Raw genomic sequence first — 16,937 nt, 5'->3', positions numbered from 1 at the left:
CGCTGACCTAACCTCTTCGTCTTCACGTACGATTTCTGTGTTTTGATATCGTCCATCAATTGTAGATTCCATCACCCTGTCCCTTTCTTTCCTGCCACCATACCCTCTAGCACATCCCTCATGATACAGTTCCTTTTTAGCCAATATCCCAACCAGTATATCTTGGTCTTCTTAATAATATTTAAAACTGTTCGTTTCTCCCCCCAAAATTTCTAAGACCCTCTCATTCGTTTACCGATCGACCCATCTAATTTTATCCATTCTTCTCCACACCCACATTTCGAAAGCTTCTTATCATTTCTTATAATTTGTCCATGTTTCTGCCTCATACCGTGCAATACTCCACACGAAGCATTTTACGAGTCTTTTCCTCAACTCTTTATTCAAGGTCCCACGAAAGTATTTCCTTTCTACTAAAGACGTCTTAAACATTAAGCTTATGCATAACACACTGAGAAAAAAAATTGTAGGTGACATACTTAAAAAGATAAGTTACATGCATAATTCCTGTAGTTTTTGGACTTAACGTACAGCAGACGTATAACTGAAAACGCATGTTTTATAATACTTTCTGTATAAGTGTTCCATCAATACGTACTTTCCGTATGAAACAATATAGACGGTCAGCATCTCACATACAAATATACGTATATAACATACAGCTGAGGAATGTAACATAAGTATATGCATGTGAACTACGGAAAATTGTTACATGTCAGACATCCTGCAACGGCATCATGTAACATCGAAGGGCAGTGCCTATGTAGCATATGGATAACGTGTGCTCCGTACTGATTTCTGTAGTAAGCAAGAGGATAACGTATATTTGTACAATATACCGCTGTCCGGAGAACGGATTTTTCTCTGTGCACAGAGTGTAATTTTGACAATATAAAGAATGTTGAAATATATTTAAAGAAATACTACTACAATCAACATTTTAAACTGTCTGCTCATTTGAAAGAATATTATAATGTTTTCCCGTATAAATCAATGGGTGGAGAAGTTAAAATGGCGGAAATACTCGCCAACTATTTATCTGGGCAACTGAAAGCTAAGGTTGTGAACGACTAAAACATTCGTCAAATAAATTTAGTGAATTCAAAATGGCACAAACAAAGTAACATTGGTGCAATATTTTCCTAGGTTCTCTATTGCTTATATCCGCCCTAGATAATGTTGATACGCCAATTGCATGATTTAATACCACAATATTCCAAATTTTTGTGAGTTTTCTTCTTCTTTTATCAATAATTCATTCAGAGTTAAATAATTTCTTTCATCTGCATAATAGATTTTACAAGGCCAAATTATTTTTATTTTTATTTGAAGAATAGACCCCACGAGGCCAAACTATTTTCTTTTATCCAAATACCAGATTTTTGGGGCGATATTATCTTCTTTTCATTTGAACGAATTGATCTTTGACACACACATTATTTTCTTTTATCCAAATAGGATATCTTTGGGATGAAAATCTATTTTCTTTCATTCGAACACGACACATTAAAAAGCGAAATTATTTTAAATTTATCAGATTAGCAGATCTTAAAACACCAAAAATTATTTCCTCTCATTTTATCAGCAGATTTTAGAGATCAAATTAATTTATTTTATCCTAATAGTGAATTTTATAAGTCCAAACTATTGTATGTAGTAATATCTCAGCAGCGTTATCTTACTACTTTCTGCCACATAGTAATCAATAATAATACTATTATATTCAATTTGGTAGATTTGATATGAACAAATATTTAGCTTAGTAAGTAGATACTTAGTAACTTTACATATATTTCAATGTTCAATTTATTTCGCAAACTGCAATTATGTCATAGTATCAAATATTTTTCTAAAGTGCACAAAAGTATAATATACAATAGGCCCAAATTCAAGATTAGATTCAGGGGCTCTACACGTGCCCATCTTTCGTGGTAAATTGTAAACTAGTACTACAGCTATAATGTGTGAAATTAAGGTTTAAACAAAATCTGAATTTAAAAAATTTCATTGATAATTTATATAAGATATTGACATCATTGAATGAAAAATTTCATTGCTATCATGGCAATGTATGATAGCAGTGTGTGTTATACACTGCTCCACAAAACTTAAGCAACTCGAAGAAAGTGGCAGAAAATAAAACGACACCATCACTGCACCAAGTATAATGAACAAACCGACAGTCTAGATGCACAACGCAACACAAGTGAAGACGAACAATACAGTTAGGATGTACAGAGTGACCAAAAAGTTCAGCACAACAATACCTCAACAGGTGAAGCTGGATTGTGCGAGGGCATAGGCAGTCAATATGGCCTCCATGCTCGTATGTGACCACCACGAACAGCTATACAGTCACGACATCTGGCCTCCATGCTGCAAATCAGAGTGTTGATCAAGTCTTGTGGCAGATGTTGCCACTCCTCGAGGAGAGCTGCTCCCAGTTCAGGGAGAGTGCGTGGTGGTGGACGGTACTGCGCTATTCGCCGTCCAAGAGCATCCAACACATGCTTGATGGGATTCAAGTCCAGCGAATATGCAGGCTATGCAATACGTGTAATGTCTTCGCTCTCCAGATAGTCGGAAACAAGATGTGCACGGTGTGGGTGGGCATTGTCATCCATGAACAGGAAGTCTGGGCCAAATGCTCCGCGGAAATTGAGCACATGTGCATTCAGAATTTCATCCCGGTACCGTTGTGCTGTTAAAGTGCCATGTTGCACAATATGGAGGTCCATTTTCCCATTCAGCATAATTCCACCCCACACCATAATGGAAACACTGCCATAGAAAGGCCGTTCAGCAATGAAGTTTGAATGATAGCGTGTTCCTGGCTCTCTCCACACTAAAGTCCGACCAGAATCATACGACAAACTGAATCTCGACTCATCGGAGAACATGACACGCGCCCACTGGTGTTCCCCCATGCAACATGTTCCTGACACCATGTGTAACGCGCACGTTTGTGCTCCACTTTCAATGGCGTACACAGCACAGGCCTTCCTGCATACAGTCCTGCTCTGTTGAGCCGACGACGAACAGTTTCACGACTCACGCGTTGTTCTGTAGCCTGAAACAACTCATTGGCCAGTTGAGAGCGTGACTCTTGACGGTTACGTTTGGCAGAAATTGTGAGAAATCCGTCATCGACGGCCAACGTCTTCTTCGGACGGCCTCCTCCATGACGTCTACTGACTTCACCTCCACTTTGGAAGCGACTCCACAGCCTTGACACAACGCTTTTGTTCACGTTGAATTCCTGCGCCACTTCCACTTGCGATCGACCCAATTCCAACCGCCCAATTATTAGCCCGCGGTCAAAGTCACTCAAATGTCGTCTATCAGTCATTGCAAGGTGTGTACCCCACACAAGAACCACTAACACAATGCTTGGAGCCTCGGACACTACTAGGCTGTGGTGTGCGCCTCATGGCATAATTTGTTCACCGCGCTTGAAACGGTGCTGCTTATGCAATAGAACGTGTGCTCGGTTTGCCTGTGTGTCTCTGACGCGTCTCTGTGTATTTGCATGCCACTAACCAGTGTTGAATGGGCCCCACACGTCGCTTATACCACGTTCTCTCGGGTTGCTTAAGTTTTGTGGAGCAGTGTATAATAGAACATGCAAGCAACTTAATCGACTATTTGCAGCAATCTTTTTCTTTTTTTCTCTCTCAAATTCTTTCTTTAGAATTTGAGAACTACAGGGTGTTCACATGAAACCTCCCTGATCACAAATATTAATTGCATGGAAACTATTAGTGCCAGAGAATAACAATTTGCGACATCTTGAAGAGTAACTCAAACAGTTTTTGTTGTTGATTGTTAATTGTTGCAGGTGTTCAGTAACATGATTTTAACATCATGTAACATCATGTAACATCAAAGTTTACATGATTTTTTGTTATTTGTTGCAGGTATTCACAAAGATGACAACAGCACAAGAGAGAGCACAGTGGATGGTGTGATTGGCTGAGACTAAATCACCACTTACCGTGGAAAGGAACTTCAGACGAAAGTACCAACGGGACCCACCAGACGTGAAGACCATCAAAACGTGGTTTGAGAAGTTTTAGCTACGAAGTGTGTCAACCAACAGCCTGGCTCGGGCAAAGCACGAAAGTCTGAGGAAATTGTGGATGAGGACAGGGAGACCTTTACTAGAAGCCCAACGAAGTCTCGCAGAGTGTTACGCGAGCTGAACATTCCACGTTCAACGGTCCATAAGGTGCTCCATAAAAGATTGATTGCGTTTGTATGTATATAAGGTGCAAATCGTTCAGCGCTTCAGCCCAGATGACCTACCAAACCCAACCAGATTTGCAATGGAGATTCTAGAACGAGGATGATCCCGATTACTTGGAGAGGATGATTTTCAGCGATGAGGCAACCTTCCACACATCAGGCAAGGTGAATCGCCATAACCTGCGCATTTGAGGTTCCGAACCCCATACATGAATATGTCAGAGATAGCGAGAAAGTGTATGTGTGGTGTGTTTTGGGACGCGACAGAATTATCGGACCACTTTTCTTCATAGAACACACAATAACTGGTCCCATTTATCTGGACTTTGCTTGTCCACAGCTACTCCCTTTGCAACCAAACGTGATATTCCAACAAGTTGGTGCCCCACTGCACTGGTGTTTAGATGTTCGTAGGGCTTTAGACCGAACGTTTTCACAACGATGGATTGGATGCGATGGATCCACTCCTTAGCCACCGCGGACTTCCGACATGACCCCTATGGATTGCTTCCTATGGGGCTATGTCAAAGAGTCTACGCCACACTTGTACGTGATATTCCTGCTCTTCGTCACAAAATTGAAGAAGCCATCAACTCGATCACAACACATAGGACACAACACATGGCGGCAGATTGAATATTGACTCTAAATTCTGAGAGCTACTAACGGGAATATACAAGTGCATTTATAGACCAAAAAAAAACTGAGTTGCTCTTCAAGATGCCGTAAACCATTATTCTCTGGCACAAATAGCTTCCATGCAATTAATATTTGTAATCAAGGAGGTTTCATGTGGACACTCCGTATAACAATGAAAACAGTGTTGCTACGAGACAAAAATGGAGGCTGTCTAGTCTCGAAAAGGTCATAAACGTGATGTCTCGTCTTGGAAAACGTATATCTCTATTGGCTCATCTAATCACGAAAATACTGCATCTCGTGAGAAATGCCAATCGAAGACAAGAAAAGAAAAAATTCTTTAAAATCATGAAATAACATGTTAAATCTTAAAATGAGTTTAAAGCCAGCACAAGATCAGAAAAATTAAGTCTAATGAACAAAGCAAGACAGAAAAAAGCAGAAACGCACAGTACTTTTAGCAAATAGAAGAATCAAGTTCTATATAAAGATTCATGAAAGAGAAACTAATGTTCTACTATATAATGAATAAGAAGCAGTTGAAGATATTACACCAACTACAAACAATTTTAAAATTGTGCTTGAAAAAAAAGCTGTCCTCTCAAGAAGCAGTGCAAGAACAATTTAAACATTTTGCTTACAGTATAATATGATATGATTATAATATTATACTTCAAACTTAAATTTATATAAATACTGAGTCCAGAATTAAACAACCATGTTAAGAATTTGAGACTATGACCATTTCTCTTTGCATTTCGTTGATAAATCTACTTTTGTATAGGGATAGCATACAGGTTTGTATTCAAATTATACGAATTTTCCTTCAGTGTTTCTTTCACACAAATTTCTTTGGGAGAGATCTTACTTATCCCTTCTGGCTATGTAATTAGTGTTCTTGCCTTTGGTGGAGGAAGATTGGGTCCGATTCCCGGTGAAAAGTATTTGTAGCTCAGCATTCCTTGTTAAAATATAGGTCCACGTCTCATATAACTTCTGCGCTTTAAAGGAATATCAAACGACAAATTGAACAAACTCATCCGTGAGGATTTGCAATGAAATGAAAAGTTTCTCAAGTATGTTCGAGAAGAGTACAAAGGTATCCACATTCCACCCCGAAACACTGACCTAAAAAATGCACTACTAAATAGCACGAAAAGGTTAATGTGATTAAGTAGCCTTGTGTCAACTCTCCATCAGTGTCACTATCTAACTAGGGTCTTTATATTCTTATTAATTTTTCATTATTTCAAAACGCTAAATCACACTGCAAATATTCAATAACTTTTTTAAAAAAAACTTGCTTTCTTTTTAATGTTCCAGTGTACCGCTGCAGGGCAACCCCTTGCCGTTATGCAACCATAACACATTAAAGAGTATGTGGTTGCCTATAAGCATGTTACTTGTGCTTCAGGACCTTCGAAGAGGAAAGGTGAACTTGAAAAATCGATTTTTTATTTCCTCGCATCAGACAGGTCTGGACAACACATAGATACCGCGTTTTGCCCTGGTCCACCTTTAGTATTCTCACAGTTCCTAGATAAAGAAAGATTCGCCCTTGCTATCTTGAAGTACTTGCAAAACTTTTAGCTTGATTTCCCAACAGCCCGATTTCAGGATTCGCCTCTTCCAAGGTCCTGAATTAACCCAGTATACGTTAAGATGTTTTATAGTTTAATTCCAAAAATTACTGTCAGATTTTAAAGAAATTACGGGATGAATTGGGAACTCCTCCTTTTTTGAAGTCGGTTAGAAAATGCATGATAAAAGCTCTATAACTGAATTATTTGTTTAGTTAACAATAGTTCATTGCCTCTCCAAACTAAAACATTTTTTAAGCTTGCTATGAAATTCGACCCAACTGAGAGGCAGTATCTTCCTCTACTTGATATATGTTTAATGAACTTAATACTGCATACTATGTAAGTGCCCTTTCGTGTCGAAGTGGTTAACGAATATTCTCCAGTGTGTGTGTGTGGTTTCAGGATGGATTCCGATGCTACTTTAAGTAATAGGATCCGTCTTGTATAATCTCGGTATGAAGAAAAAAAAGTTAATTCCAATCTATCAAACGCGAAATGCTGAGTTAAGAACTCAATTTGTAGATAAGTGGAGGGATTTTTTCCTTTATAAAAATTCTCAACACACTGTCATCAAATAATAATAATAATAATAATAATAATAATAATAATAATAATAATAATAATAATAATAATAATAATAATGAAGCACATTCTCTGCTGATATTTTATGTATTGTGCATTGCTAAATTCAACATAATATGTATGTAATGCATCCTTATTTGCCTCTTCCGCTTTTTTTATTTATTTATTTATTTATTTTGCACTCCTCTTGAAAGTCATCCATCAAGAACGATTTTGCTTATGTGTATTGAACTATCCTACGTCACGCTTATCTTTGTATTTTCACTACACATGCATACAAAATTGGTATCTGCCAGGGGCGCCCGAAGAAAATTTTCTAGGGGGCCATCCTCATGGTTGTTATATTACGCGTGGTATTTCTGGTATATAATATACATGGTTTGCTATATTAAGTATACATTTTCGTGAGCCAGGGGGAGCTGCTCCCCATTCCGGCGCCCATGGTATCTGCCCTAAAAGCACTTAAAGATACAGTTCTTACTTCGTTTTCTCTGAAGTGGCGAGTACCACTGCTCAACTTTTAGAGGTGTCGAAAACATTGAATTAAAAAATAAAGGGCAAGAGAATACCTACCAGGTCTAGATTCGACGGCGTTCTCTTGTTTCACACTACTGGCGCGAGATGGCAGCACAAGTCCGTCTTGTAAAGGTGGTAAACAAAAGAAACCAGCCGGAGATAAAGCTGCAAACGGAACGAAGTTATTAGCCACACAAATAAATAACAAAATTTCTCGTGCAGGAAAACATTAGTTTCACTGAGAAATGCAAGAAAATATTACCTGCCAAACAATGATCTATCCAGGAAAAAAATATTCTCGAGGAAATATGTACAGAAAATTGAAACTGGGATAAAGATACTGAGATACGAAGCTGTAGTGCGCGTCACGCGAGTGTCTGTGCTCCTGACATCTTTTCGTGTTTTCGTGAAAATATAAACTGTTATTCCCCACATTTTAAATAAACATTGAAATAAACATTTATTACAGTGTTTGCGAACATTTAAGTGCTGTGACGAACTCTAGTGACTGTGAAAGTGCGGTGCAGTGTGCATGTTGCATGCGTAGCTAGCAGTAGAGTTGGTAGTTAGCAACAAAGCACGGCAGCACTATAACCGCCATTTCGACGAACAAGAACAGTTTTGTTCAGCAAGTTGCGTGGCCCCGAGACGACAGAAACCATGAACCTGCTTCTGATTGGTCGGAGAGACGCAGGTGCGAGAGCCAATCAGAAGCCAGCATTCGCTAGCAGCACACACAAAAGAGCAGGACCATCGTCAACTAGCTCATACTGAGATACGATAGTGAAGCAAGAAGACGTGCGCTTTTTTGCTCTCGCGATCCGTGTGATACTTAGTGGAAATAAAGACAATCCTTCCCAGAATTTATTACAAACACTTCCATAAACACTCAAAGTCACTCTGTGAACTCTCTATAGTGTTGTGAAAGTGATAGTTTCAGTGGAAAGTGCTGTGATTTAGCTAGTTATTTTGTAGAGTAGTGTGTGCACGTGCATGCTTGGTCGAACAAAGCACTGCACACACTCCTGCCGCTAAAGACACGCCAGAAAAGTAGTCGTTCAGGAGCGCGGACTCGAAGGAAAGCACCCGCGCGTGATTGGACGAATCCGCTTCGAGAGCCCGCTTCTGAGTGGCTGTTTCAAACAAGCTATCTGCCAGCCCTTAAAAGGCAGAACCCAGGAGCTATATAAGCGACCATGCAGTCGAATTCACCATCCCAGGCGGTCAACTACCGGAAGCGCCCCCCCCAGCCACACACAAAGGGAGCCATCAAGAAATCGAAAGACTTGCGGAGCAATGCTTTTGGGTACACGTCATTGGGAACGGGCCCCAGGCGCCGGCAGCGAATCTTCGTTGACGTCACCCAGGACCCAGTCTCAGTCCAAGAAGAGAGCAACACAGCCCAGCCAGACCATGGTGACCCACAATCCCATAATCACCGCACCCCACAGGATCTACTCAGTGAGGGGCCTACGCCCCCCCCGGAAACAGTAAACCAAAAACAGTCAACTGACACCCCTGCAACGCCCAATAGTCAATTCGACATGACCGGGGCATGTCAGGTCCCCCTCCCCCCCGAAGACTCAACAGAAACCCCCCAAGATGACTACATGGATGCATCAGAAAGTGCAGCCGAGGCCTCCACATCCACCGCAACGGACCACAATGAAGGGTTCCAGATCCCCAAGAAGACCAGAAAGCCATCTATGCCCAGTGTGCCCACCATAGTCTCAGTAATAGCATCCAGAAACCGCTTTGCAGCACTTAGCAAAACAGCCACAGGATCGTCAAACGATCAAATGGAAGAGATGGAGGAAGGAGCCAGCTCTGACCCCCCACTCCCCTACTACCCACCAAGAAAAGTGCCCCCAGTGTTCATATACGGTGTTAAAAACAAGTGCAAGTTCATCCAGTCACTGTCAGCATGCTTGGAAGCGGAGCCCAAGAGCTTCCATTCCAGCGACTTTGTCAAGCTCCACTGTGCGACCATGGCAGACCTCGCCAAAGTCGAGGCGTTCTGCCTTCAACAAAACTACGAGTACTCTTCAGAGCTCCCTAAAAACGTGCGCAACCTAAAAGTAGTGATTCGCAAGCTGCCTATAGATGCTGATCCTGAAGACATTAAAACTGCACTAACATCACTACAATTTACCGTAGAATCAGTCAGCCAGTTACACGGCAGACCAGACGCCCAGGGAAACCGTCCGAAATTTCCCCTGTTTCTGGTCAGCTTACCGAAAGGTCAGGGGCCGCAAATCTACGATCTCCGGTATCTCCTCACCTTTAAGATAGAGGTGGAAACGTACAAGGGCAGTGAAATACTACAATGCCATCGCTGCCAACGCGTTGGCCACTCACAAACTACATGCCGCGCGGGGGCGAGGTGTGTGAAATGCAGCGGAAACCACCTCACCAAAGAATGCCAGAAGCAGGGACGGGACACAGCAGCACGCTGCGTCAACTGCCAGGGGCCCCACCCTGCCAATTATCAGGGTTGCCCGTACATCAAGGCAGAGAAGAAGAAACGCAGTGGGAAGCAGCAGGAGATTCCACCAGCAAATCCTCCACCACCACGCAACCTCCAGCGGAGAGACAACAACCCCACTGACAAGAGGCCAGGAAACCAAATACGGGATGCAGGCGTCACCCCCCTGAACCTGACCCCGGAGTGCAACGTAAGCACCGACAAGAAGTCAACCACAACAAGACTCGCATCCACGACCACCCCAGGGAACGCAGAGTCTCAGCCAAGCGCAAGCACCAGCTCCGCCCCGCAGCACACCAGCGCAGCTGCAGAACAGCCATCCCAAGGACCAACACCAGCAGCCCAGCAGCAAACCGACCGCAACCGGGACCCCCCAGGAACAGCCGACCCCATCCCAGACGCAGACAACAACAACGCAGGCAACAACACCCCAACCACCACTCAGCCAGCAACCGGAGGCGAACTCCTGTCACTAATAAGTACACTCCGTGAAATCCAGGACCTGCTAGCGGGGATCAACCTCAATCGCTTCCTCGACCGGCTGAAAACCGGCCTTCGCCAGATAGCACAAGCAACCGATCCCACCACAAAGATGATCACCCTACTCCAAGTCGCTGCTTCACTCCTGGATGATGGCACCGAATAATATGAGACTCAACCGCGACATCCGAATAACCTGCTTCAACGCAGAAGGTCTACAAAAACAGCGAGCAGAGTTCACTGACTTCCTCACCAGGGAAAACATTGATGTGGCTCTGCTCTCGGAGACATTTCTCAAACCACCCGACCTACTACGGATCCGGAACTATGTGGTGTACCGCAACGACCGAGTAGGTCGAGCCAAAGGAGGAACTGCAGTGATCATCAAGCAGCATATACCACACGACATACTTCAACTCCCTGCGCTGCAATCCATCGAGGCCTCAGGAATCACTATCCATTCCCCTGATGGTCCCTTACATCTCCTATCAGTATATAGGCCACCAGACAGGCTCATCAGTGCTCAAGATCTGCAGCTGTTAAGAAGACTAGGCCACCGAGTATTCCTGGGAGGGGACTTGAACTGCAAACACCCGGCCTGGAACTCGAGAGTCTCCAATCAAAACGGCCGGCGCCTCCACCAGATCCTCAGGCAAATTGATCTCCTACCGGCAGCACCGAGGGAGCCAACGCACTTCCCAAGGAATGGGGGACTCCCTGATGTCCTCGACATTACGCTCACTGCTAACGCAGCTATCACAGAGGGACCGGATGTGATTCATGATCTCCAATCGGACCATATCCCGGTGGTACTCACACTAGCGACAAGGCATCACGTCTCAACCCGCAGGATTCCAACGATCAAGGAAATAAACTGGCAGGAGTACACCAGACTGCTAGCAGAGATGGTTGACCCCAGACATCCTCTGCAAACTCCGGAGGACATCGACACTGCAGTCCAGGACCTAACCGCTGCGATGAAATCCGCCCTTACACTGGCTACCACCACAAGCGACAGACCCCAACCCCAGCCGGATCCTGGTGACTTGCGGACCACAGCCCTCATCCATATGAAACGCTGGGTCAGAAGAAGATGGCAAACTCGCAACCTCCAATACAAGGCTCTCTGGAACGAGCTTACAACCAGAGTCAAGAAGAGACTCCAGAGAAGAAATATGGAAAAGTGGGACCAGAAGATCCGTGGAATGGAGACGCCATCGCCAGAGTTCTGGAAACTCCTTCGCTCATTGAGCAAACCCTCAGGCCCACCCCGGACACAGCCTCTACGCGGACCTCAAGGACTGGTGTACTCACCTCAAGAACAGGCAGACCTATTTGCAGCACACTGGGAGAATGTCTTCCAGGAGCATAACATACAACCCGACCGACGCACAACAGAAACCGTGGCACGAAGCATACAGATCCTAGAGCAACCAGAGCCCTGCCCAGCAGACCAACTAGTGACTCCCAGGGAAGTCCAGAAGATTGTCAGGAAGCTCAACACACAGCGAGCAGCAGGTCCTGATAGAATTCCACCAGCGGCAATCAAACACGCTCCGCGTAAAGTCATGGTACTCCTGTGTCGCATCACAAACGCAATTCTACAAACTGGCCACTATCCTACCAGCTGGAAAGAAGCGCGCCTGATCATGATCCCCAAGTCAAAAGGCACAAGAACGGACCTCAGAAACCACCGTCCCATAAGCTTGCTCAGTCATCTCAGCAAGGTTGTGGAGCGCATCCTCCAGAAGAAACTGACTCAGTGCGTCGCGGACCGGAACATCATTCCTCACCACCAGTTCGGCTTTCGAGCTGGACACAGTACTACGCTGCAACTGGTCCGAGCAGTAGAAACAATCACCCAACAATTTAACGAAGGCGGTCACACACTAGGCTTGTTCTTAGACGTGGAAAAAGCCTTCGATCGAGTGTGGCATGATGGACTTCTGCATAAGATGACCTCAGCTGGCATCCCCAGATACCTAACCCGAATAGTGAAGAGCTACCTCTCCAACAGGAGCTTCCGAGTCTTTCACTCCGGAGCAAACACAGATCCGAGGCCAATACGAGCAGGAGTACCACAAGGGTCATGCATTTCACCCTTGCTGTACAACATCTACACAGCAGACCTGCCCACCACACCCGCAACGATGACAGCGACGTTCGCGGACGACACTGCATTGTTCGCCAGCAACAGAAACCACAGGTACGCGGAAATGGCTCTTAGGAGACACATCGCCCTCCTTGAGACATGGACGCGGAACTGGAAAATAAAGATCAACACGGACAAAACTGCCCTGGTGGACTTCAACAGGAAACGAGCCCCGAAGGAATACAACATTACGTATCAAGGGACTCCGCTACGACTGCAGCAGAGTGCCAGATACCTGGGTATACTCTTGGACCAAAAACTCACCTTCCGGCAGCACCTGACAGATACCACCGACAGAGCGAACCGGAGATTCCGTGCCCTGCTGCCTATCTTCCTCACCAGACAACTATCCCACGAGGCGAGAAGGAATGTGTACATAGTATACATTCGGCCACTTCTGCTCTACGCCCATCAAGCATGGGAACACGCAGCGCAAAGCCACCTCAGACCGCTGCAAGTTGTCCAGAATAGGACAGCAAGGGCAATAACAGGACACTCGATGGATACAAGAGTCGACCAGATCCACGAAGACCTCAATCTGCCGCTCCTCAGCGAAACAAGACGCAGCCTTTCAGCGACCTTCTGGGCCCGAACACGACAACACGAAAACCCTGCAGTCACCGACCTAGCGAGACCACCGCCACCAGCCAGAAGACACCACAGGATGCCTCAACCCCAGTAGTCGACCAGATCTTCCCAAGCCAGAGTCTGCGACAGTAGCAGACTCCAACACCAGAAACGCTGGACCACCAATCACACACAACTATCACAGATGGAAGGCAAGGGCTTCGGCCCGGTACTTCAGACCAACACGCCATGACACTGCCAACTGCCAACTGCCAACTAGCTCAGTTGCCCGCTGGAGCGGGAGCCCGGCTCATAGGCTGGGGAAAAATAAAAATTAGGTCCTGTTCCCATAAATAATAAAAGATCCCAGCAATACGTCTAAAAGAAAAACTGGCCGCTAGGAGCTCGTCCAATACGTTCCTAGACAGCGTTTAGACGTCAGCCAAGAAATGAAACAAAACACTCAGGTCGCCCCCCCCCCCAAGAAGCAGTGATCCACATACCAACCAAGTGCCTCCCGTCAGGAAACCACCCGCAGGACCGGAAACAAGCCTTGCGAAACAACTAAAAGCTATGAGTTTTAGTAACTTAGGCTCTGTTCAACGCCGCAGAACAACCCGTCAGGCTAAATTGGTTCCTATGAGTCTCGAGGAACTCCACGCCCTCACGGCTCAAACCACTTCTACCCCTCATATGAACGAAACAGCTGACAGTGCAACCGTCCACGCGGATGCCCCCCAGATCCAAGATCAGTCCATCGAGATGGCAGGGTCCAGTGATGAAGAATACGACCCTACCGATAGCGCAGGAGAGTTCCAACACCCCAAGAAGAAAGCGAAAAGAAGACCAGAAAGTAGCATTACGCTACCTGTTGAATTCAGGAACTCTTTCTCGGCGCTGGACACCACCAACGACCCATCCAACGCTGGGGGTGGTCAAACACCCACCGAATATGAAGAAGAAAATCCGGAGGACACCGTCCGCAGCAGGAAGATACCCCCCTCTTCATATATGACGTCGAGAAAAGACATACTTTCATAAAAACGCTAACCGCAAACTGCAAGGATCCCTACAAAATTCTGCAACCGAGTGCATACATAAAAATCCACTGCACCACCTGGCGCGACTTTGAAATGATGGAAGCCTTCTGCATCCAGACCGGACAATCATTTGCCACAGAACTTCCGAAACAAACACGCCCAATCAAAGTAGTCATCCGGAAGATGCCACTCGACACTCCAACGGCTGACATACTACAGGACTTGAAGGACCAGGGGTTCACCCCAACCAATGTGGTCCAGATGAGGGGACGCAGTGACCCGTCTGGCAACAGGCCCCTGTTTCCGCTATTCCTTGTTACTTTACCCAAGGACCCAACGAACAACAAGATTTACGATCTCAAGTACCTTCTTAGTTACAGAGTGGCAGTGGAACCCTACAAGGGTCAGTCAATTCTCCAATGCTACCGATGCCAACGAGTAGGGCACACCACGCAAACATGCAGGGCGACCCCTCGCTGCATCAAATGCGAAGAATCCCATCTCTCCACGGAATGTCCAAAGAAAACGAGGGACACTCCGGCAAAATGTTGTAACTGCGGAGGCGAACACCCCGCCAACTACATGGGCTGTCCCACGCTCAAGGCGGCCAAAGCCAAGAGGAAACAGCCAACCCAACCACCAGCTAAGTCGGACCCTCCCTCAAAATCTGATACCAGCCGCAGAAGAAACAACGCTACATCTTACGCAGGAGCAGTCACGCCGGAAGACAAGAACAACACCAACCAGAAAACCAGGAGGCCCCCCAACCAAGAAACAAAGCAAAATCAAACAACCCAGGACAACTCCCAATCCAGAGAAGAAGACACCGAGGACAAACGCACTGAACCATCATTGGCAGACACATTCAAAGAGATCCGAGAACTCTTCTCGGGCCTCAATCTTCGTTCAATGCTAGAAAAGCTGCGAGTAGGACTCCGGAAGGTGAAAGAAACGACAGACCCAGTAAGCAAAATCACCATCATGTTTGAGGTAGTCGCGTCCATCCTTGACGATGGCACCGACTAAAAGAAGAATCAACAGACAAGTCAAAGTGCTGCACTGGAACGCAGAAGGCATCCAAAAGAAGAAGAACAACCTGGAGGACTTTCTCCGCAGAGAAGAAGTGGACATAGCCCTATTGTCAGAGACCCACCTAAAACCACACCTTACCCTAAAAATCCGCAACTACTCCACCATCCGTACCGACCGTCCCGACCGACCCCTTGGAGGAACAGCAATTCTAATCAAAGACAGTATCCCGTACGACCCTCTCCCTCTACCACCTCTACAATCCCTGGAAGCTACAGGGATCACCCTCCACTCAGCTAATGGACCGATAATAATAATAGCAGCCTACAAGCCTCACAACAACAACCTCAACGCAACAGATCTGCAAGCCCTGCGACAGCTAGGACACCGGATTCTACTAGGGGGAGACCTCAACAGTAAACATCCGGCTTGGAACTCCAATGTGTCAAACGCAAACGGAAGGATCCTCCACCACGCTCTCACCACCATAGACTTCACTCCCATGGCTCCAACGGAACCCACGCATTATCCCAGAAACGGCGGGATGCCTGATGTACTGGACATGGTACTGACAGCGAACCTGGCAATCCTAGGTGTACCTCAGGTTATCCACGGCCTCGACTCGGATCATCTACCCGTTCTACAAACGATCGCAATCAGCTACCACTTCACAACTCGAACCCTTCCAACTCTGCGCACAACAGACTGGGACCACTACAGATCCTTGCTCAGCGACATGTTAGATCCACGCCGGATAATTGAAACAACGGAAGACATAGAGGCCACCACTGCGTCCCTGACCGCAGCCATCAACTCAGCCATAGCCATCGCCTCAACCACCTCAACAACGACTCATCCATCACACCAGACCACTCCAGAAGAACGACGCACCTCAGCCTTGATCCACTTGAAGCGTTGGGCCCGGAAGCAGTGGCAACGTACCAGAATTCCCCAGTTCAAAACACTTTGGAACCACCTAGTATCCAGAGTCAGGAAAAGGCTCCTTCGAATCAAAATCAGAAACTGGAACCTCCACCTCCAGGAGCTAGATGCACCCAGCAGGCAATTCTGGAAGTTAGTGAAAAACATCACAAGACCAGAAGCAAACTCCAGAACACTCACACTTCAAACTCCACAAGGAACAATACACGAACCGGAAGAACAGGCAGAACTTTTCGCCCAGACCCTGGAAACCACCTTCCAGATCAACGCTACCAACACGCCAGCAACCACCACTGCAGCAGTACATAGATCCTACCACCTCTCCCGAATAGAAGACCCACCTCCACCAGAAGCCCTCACAACACCGCGGGAGATACAAGCAATCATCAAGAGGATCAATGCACACCGGGCTCCAGGTCAAGACCGAGTGACGCCGCAAGCATTGAAGCACCTCCCGAGAAAGGCCCTGGTCCTACTCTGTAAGTTGTGCAACGCCATTATGAGAACCGGACACTACCCAGAAGCCTGGAAAGCAGCAAAAGTCATAATGCTGGCCAAACCAGGAAAGAAAAGATCAAACCCGGCCAACTACCGCCCTATCAGCCTGCTCTCGCATACCAGCAAGGTGTTTGAAAGAGTACTGCAGAGCAGACTTCAGCAATTCATAGAAGATCATG

At 45.8% G+C, this 16,937-nt stretch overlaps 1 protein-coding gene across 2 annotated transcripts in view; it reads right to left on the bottom strand.

The window, feature by feature from the left end:
- Positions 1 to 16,937, bottom strand: part of ush (Zinc finger protein ush) — a 638,560-nt gene that overhangs the window by 35,496 nt on the left and 586,127 nt on the right. Inside the window, exon 3 of one of the 2 annotated variants that reach the window (XM_081741758.1) lies at positions 7,623 to 7,730. The exons of the other annotated variant lie outside the window; for it this stretch is intronic. Within the exon in view, the coding sequence (XP_081597884.1) occupies positions 7,623 to 7,730 (108 nt within the window). The remainder of the gene's footprint in view (positions 1 to 7,622; positions 7,731 to 16,937) is intronic. 2 annotated transcript variants of the gene reach the window in all.

The sequence above is a fragment of the Thermobia domestica genome, chromosome 2, assembly GCF_964235325.1.
Source record: "Thermobia domestica chromosome 2, izTheDome1.hap1.1, whole genome shotgun sequence".
Taxonomy (NCBI): domain Eukaryota; kingdom Metazoa; phylum Arthropoda; class Insecta; order Zygentoma; family Lepismatidae; genus Thermobia; species Thermobia domestica.
The sequence above is the reverse complement of the archived record's forward strand: the minus strand, read 5'-3'. Positions and strand labels throughout refer to the sequence as shown.